The sequence below is a fragment of the Vanellus vanellus genome (assembly GCF_965231255.1).
Source record: "Vanellus vanellus genome assembly, chromosome: 1".
NCBI lineage: Eukaryota > Metazoa > Chordata > Aves > Charadriiformes > Charadriidae > Vanellus > Vanellus vanellus.
In genome coordinates, this window is record NC_138905.1 from 1,628,402 (window position 1) to 1,634,565 (window position 6,164).

Here is a 6,164-nt window from a genome sequence, read left to right on the forward strand (position 1 = left end):
CCCTTCCAGGTCAGGGATCACCCACTGCCTAGAAGGGCGAGGGGCTCTTCTCAGGCACTTTCTCCCAGTGCAACACATCCCAAAGGAGGAGTCTGTCCTTGAGACCACACAGGAAACACCCTTCAAGACCCTCCACTAAGGACATTTTTCCTTCCAACCACACAAGCGTGGGCTGGAAATACCTCTGTGAAGTGCTCTGGCATTGAGGCTCCTTAGTTCAGGAGTGCTTCCATTGCCACCACCCTTCCCATCACTGAAGTCCTATTGCCACTCAACTGGGGGAGTGATGAATCAGTAGGAGCTTCAGCAAACGATGCTTCCAGACTGGAGCCAGCCCAGCCAAGTCCCTGAGACACCAGATGATAACAACCTTGATGGGTGCTGAGGCCAAGAGGATTGGAGAAAGCAGAGTCCAAACCTCAGCAACCACTGGGCGATGGGGCGAAGAAATACACAGCCAGGAGGATGAAGTAGACCATCACCAGCACCGTGCCTAGGGCAGACAGAGCAGGTTAGAGGTGGTTACTCATTGGAGCAAGGAAGAAGATTGCTTGCAAGACCTTCTGGTGTGGTCTGGACTAACCCACTCTAGAGGACCTTCATGGTCCTCTGCAAAATATCAATCAGAAGGGGTTTAAAACTCCCTCTTAAGGGTGAAAAGGGAGTGATCCCTCTTGGAGCTGCTGCTGGATGGCAGCTCCGGCACCTCCCAGATGGTCAACCAAGCCTCTGGAATTGCTCAAGCCACCACATGCCAAGAGCTGCAGCAAGCAGATGACCCCAGGAACCCCCCACCCCATCAGCACAGGGAAGGTGGGTACACCAAGTCCCACAGCAGCCTCATGGGCAGGCAGTCACCTTGGAAGTAGTCACATTTGCCATCCATGAAGATGTAGTTCATGAGCACCACGCTGAACATGCTGGCGTAGACATGGAGGTCACTGAAGACAAGCGTGAAGTTGGTTGGCTGCAAGGCAGAGAGGATTTGGGGTTTATGGCTGATCAGGACAGCCCCACACTGATTGTGGCTGGGGACTTGCATGACACCCCTTAAATTCCCTCTGCCACGTGTCCCTAGGGCTGGGGACAGCATCAGCCAAGGTAGGAGGCATCTAATCCCACTTTTTCCTGCACTGAGCAGAGGAAAGGAGACACTGAGGACAGCGATGGTGCCCTTGCAACATGGATTGCTGCATGTCCCCAACCCTGCTGCAGGAGGTCACCCAGGGGCTGTTTTGGGGCTACTCACATAGAAGATGGTGAAGAGCACCAGGATGGGGATCTGGAGCATGCAGACCTGGACAGCGATGCAGTTCCCAATCTCGATGCTGGGGAGAACAGAGGACTTAAGAGCTGCCAAGTGCAAGGTCTCCAGCAGCCCTTGGGTGAGAAAAAAAAAAAAAAAAAACAAAAAAACCAAAACCACACAAAACAACAAACCACAAACCACCTCAGGAAACCAAACCCTACAGCCCAACCTGATTCTGGACCCAATTTTGGGGTGGCTTTAGGTCTTCTTGAGGGGAAATTGGCAGGGATCTGACCCACCAGCAGCTTGAAACTGGGCAGCCCATCACTGGCCCCAAGGCACAGCTATGGAACTGGGACAGGGCACAGGGACTGCGCTGGAGGAGGACACCCCAAAACCCATCTTTTGAGCCGTCTCACCTCAAGCTCAGGTTGTTCTGGAGGGCAAACTGGATGCCATTGACAATCTCTGGCAGCTCAGGCACCATTGCCAGTACAGTGACACCAATGAAGTACTGCAGGGAAGAGGTGGCATCAGCACATGCATATGGCCTGATCCTGACCACATCCAAGCTATGGACAACCAAGCTCCTTGGTGCATGGAGCATCTCAGCATCTTCTCCCCGGCTTTTGGGGCTCAACCCCACAGCCAAAGCAGGTTCCCATCCCCAGAGGACACAACTTGGTTCCCAGGGTCACCCAAACCTGGTTTACCATCATCTCCATGCTCACCTGTGAGATGGTGGAGTTAGTGAGGATGGGGCTGATGTGCTCTGTGGCCAGGTCAGCACAGGCTGACATGCAGAGGGTGGAGAGCAGGAGGATGACAAGGGCCCGCCAGCGAGACCAGTGGACCACAGCACTGTGGTGGTGGCCAGGCACTGGGGGGGAAGAGCAGAGACATGGTGAGACACCCCAGGGCAATAAGAAGAGCCAGCCCTGCAGCTGGGACATCCAGCTGTTTGGGGGACACTCACTGTGACAGCCGCTGATGTGGATGTCGTAGATGTGCGAGTGAGTTTTCAGGGTGAAGAAGAGGCCGATGAGGTAGGCAGCAGGGAGCAGGAGGGACACAGTGTACACCAGGGGTCTGTGGGACATGGGTGACGCATGTTTAGTGCCTCCAGGATCTGGCATGGAGACCCCGGGGAGGTTCCCTGCACCATATCTGGGGATGGAGGAGATGAGGTGCGGGATTGGAGCCCTTCAGGGTAGCAAAGAGGAGACCTAGGATGGATGCAGGGCCACAGCCCAGCCCGGGAGGTGCCACCCCACCATGGGGACAATCCTGTCCCCACCCCAGCAGATACTCACTGGACGTGACTGTAGTACAGGGTGCCGTTGTTCTCCATCTGCAGAGAGACATCATGTCAATGGGGATGCAGGGGACAATGAACAGCCCCGCTGCCACCACCAAGAGCAGGAGCCAGGTGGGCTTGGAGCACCCCTGAACCCCAGAGGGGTCAGAGGTCCATGTCCCCACTCACCAGGTCAAAGTGACAGTTGTGGCAGAGGTAGTGGCCCAGTGGGTTCTGGGTGACATTGTGGCACTCACCACACACCAGCTTCCCATACACCTTGGAAAAGAGCGTCGGGGCAAAGACACCTGTGGGGATGGAAGGACAGGGGGTGGGCACCCACACTGGTGGGACTCCCCCAAACCTGGGGACACCCCTGTCCCCAACTCACCTCCCACAGAGAGGAAGAGCAGGGCCGAGCTGACACCCGCTGAGCGGCTGTTGAACCGTTGCTCCTGGTGCCGGATGCCCCCTATCACCATGCACAGACCCTTGGGGATGGAGAAAGCCCCCCAAAAGTCTCCATCAGCACTTTGCTGGCAACATCCTCCCAGCTCTCCGCAGAGACTGGGTGCCCTCGTGCCACAAGAGGGCCCCACCATGGCTCACCGGGACGAAAAGGACACAGCCCACCAGTGTCCCCGTCAATGCCGACTTGACGATCTCAGCATAGCAGCGGTTGCCCTCACGTGAGCCCTTGATGAGGGCTGTGATGTAGAAGGTGAGTTCTGTGATGGAGCCGAACGTGGCATTCACCACAGCTCCCACCGCAAAGTTGCTCTGGGCCGAGATGCTGGAGGAAAAGGAGGGTGTCAGCAGGGCTGGCATGTGTCCCCACCTTGCCACCAAGTGTCCCTCCCCATCACCACTCACCTGGCAATGGCCATCCCGATGTAGTAGGAGAGAGGCATGATGGAGAGCAGGGCCAACGTGAACTTGATGGGGGAGCTGGTCAGGCGGTTGTGGCTGTCCATGTAGCCCAGCACCAGTGTCACCAACACCAACGGCAGCAGGTCTGGGGCGGCCAGTCAAGGAGATGACCGAGGTGGAGTTGGATTTGGGGCCAGCATCCCCACCCCATTCTCCTCCGGCCCACAAAAGGATACTGACAGCAAAGACGTTGATGCCATCCACGGCATATTTGTAGTAGTAGGGGTTGACAGCACGGTAGCAGCAGAGGATCACCTCCCCCTCCAGTGGCACCTCCGTCTGCGGAGGGATAAGTGGGTGACACCGCTCTGAGCGCTGCTCCCACCCCAAAACCCACACCAGAGCAGGGTGCAGGACCCCAGCACAGAGGCACCCACCATCTTCAGGCGCCGCACGAGCACCCACTCCGGGGGCAGCAGCAGGACACGGGTGGTGGTGCGGGCACTCAGCTTGGCCACAGGGATGAGGAAGACGAGGAGCCACGCTGTGATGCACACTAGTCCATGGGCCAGCACCAATGTCGGGTAGCCCAGGCACAGCCACGCCACAGTGCCAGCACGCTGCTGCAAATTGGTAGTCACCTTTAGGGTTTGCCCAGCCCAAAACACCCACCCCAGGGGAGTGGAGGCACCCATGGGTGCCATCCCCACCATGATGGGGAGCTCCCGGGGTGCCCATCCCGAGACAAAAGGTGTCACCGTGTCCAGCATGGGGCTCACCCAGTGTCCGGCATCGGCCCAGCACCATGGGCTCCAGCGGCGTGGGACAGGACCACCGAGCAGGGCTGAGGTCTCTCCTGCACCACTCGCCTCCGCACCGGCTTCACATGTACCCAGTGCCCGGTGGGATTTGGGGACCTGGGGGGAGACAAGGAGTGTCAGGGTGGGGTATGGGGCACCCCAACCACCCCTCCCCATGGGGTCCTGATTCAGGGCATGCCTTTACCTCCACCTTCTGGATCACTTTACCGAAGGGCCAGAGGAAATACCCAGCCAAGTCCCAGCAAAGCCGCCCTGTGGGGATACAAGTATCAGCTCTGTTGGGGACACACACGTCACCTCCAGTTACAGGGCCACCCTGCAGGGAAGGGACTCAGGAGACCCCAGCATCCATCGGTGCCATTTTGGGCTCAGCCAGGAGACCTGTGGCTCACCCAGCCCTTCTCATGCGAGTCCAAAATCGGGACTCACCATAAGGAACCCCCACAACAGTGATGAACATCATGGCAGCCACGAGGACGTAGAGGAATGAGAGCCACCAGCCAAAGAGCAGCAGGTAGAGGACATTCCCACATGTCACCGTGGACCCTGTGGGAGAGGAGGCACCAGATGGGACCATTGTCACCTGCACCATCCCAAATCCACACTGCCACCACACAGTGTCCCCAAGGCCACTCACCTCCAGAGCCCCGGATGACATTGAGGTCAGAGTAGAGCTCCTTGACGATCTCTGATCGGTCCTCCCAGGGCCGCGCTGTCACATGGCTCTTCCACTTCTTGAAGCCAAACTGCAGAGGGGATTATTTTTTTTTTTTTTTTTTTTTTTTTTTTTTTTGAGGGAAGAGAAAGAGAAAACCCATTATGGGCACCCAGGAGCACCCATGGGTGCCCCCACCCACACTATGGGCACCCACCTTGTAATTGTTGGAGAGCTTGTTGGCCTCCACGACGTTTTCAGCTGTCAGGGTGGTTTTCACCACGCAGCTCTCGCAGACCTCTTCTGAGTGCTGCTGGCAGCACAGCGGGGGGGACATGGCTGCAGGCAAGATGAGGGGTGACAGGGGGTGTAGGACCCCCCCAGAGCCCTATACCCACCCCATTGGCAACCTACCTGGGGGGACATGGGGACGGTGCAGGTGGCAGCCCAGGTCACCCAAGTCACCATGCACGTTGTTGATGGTGGCACAGTGCCGGTCGCAGAGGGAACCCCGGCGGGGGCCATCGCTGTCACCCCGGGGCTCGGTGGCCTTGGGGACATCTGGAGGGCGGGGAGGGAAGTTGGAGTCACGCTGGGGCCGCATCCTACCTGGGTGCGGTACCTCAGGACACCCGTGTGCTGCTGCACTGGGATGTCACCCTAGTCCCCAAACCCCACAGGGGACACGTATTGCTCCCAGGGTGGTACCCAAGTGATGCTCAGAAGGGGGGACCCCACCGGTGCCTGGGATGGGAGGGGACGGGGGGGGGACACACCCCAATGCCGTGTGTAATGCTCAGGGAGGGGTACCCCCGCGTGCCCGGGATGGGGGACAACACCCCCCCCCCCCCCCCAAAGTACTGGGGAATCCCCGGTGCCCGCCATCCCCCGGAGACCCCCCCCCAGCTCACCCGGCGCATCCTGCGTGCAGCAGCGGCGGCGGCCGGGCTCAGCCTCACTGGCCATAGCGGGGGCAGCGGTGGTCCCGGGGGAGGGCAGCGGTGTCAGTCCGTCCCGGCACGCCGGTATTTAACGGGTGGTGCCGGGCATGCGCGGGGCGCGCCCCCGGGAGCCGCCCCCCTTTCCCACCGGGAGGGGCCGGGGCCGACCCGCCTCCCCCGGGGGTTGGGAATGCGCGGGGTAGCGGGGTGCAGCGGCACCGGGGGGCGCGGTATAGGGGGGTGCACAGGGACGGGGATGTACAGGGATCCGGGGGTGCGCGGGGGTCGGGGCGCGCGGTGTAACGGGGTGCGCGGGAATGCGGGTGGCGGG

General features: G+C 59.6%; 1 protein-coding gene across 1 annotated transcript; it reads right to left on the reverse strand.

Moving 5' to 3' along the window:
• Nucleotides 1-419: 419 nt before the first annotated feature.
• LOC309669397 (uncharacterized protein) lies at nt 420-5,858 on the reverse strand (the record flags this gene model as incomplete). The annotated part of the gene is made up of 20 exons (XM_082480050.1): nt 420-493; nt 859-967; nt 1,250-1,328; nt 1,669-1,763; nt 1,981-2,129; nt 2,226-2,338; nt 2,563-2,600; nt 2,736-2,854; nt 2,938-3,037; nt 3,156-3,339; nt 3,420-3,561; nt 3,653-3,755; nt 3,854-4,039; nt 4,196-4,333; nt 4,422-4,489; nt 4,667-4,783; nt 4,875-4,983; nt 5,110-5,231; nt 5,307-5,453; nt 5,804-5,858. The coding sequence occupies 20 exons, from the start codon at nt 5,856-5,858 to the stop codon at nt 420-422; spliced, it is 2,247 nt and encodes a 748-aa protein (XP_082336176.1).
• Nucleotides 5,859-6,164: the final 306 nt, after the last annotated feature.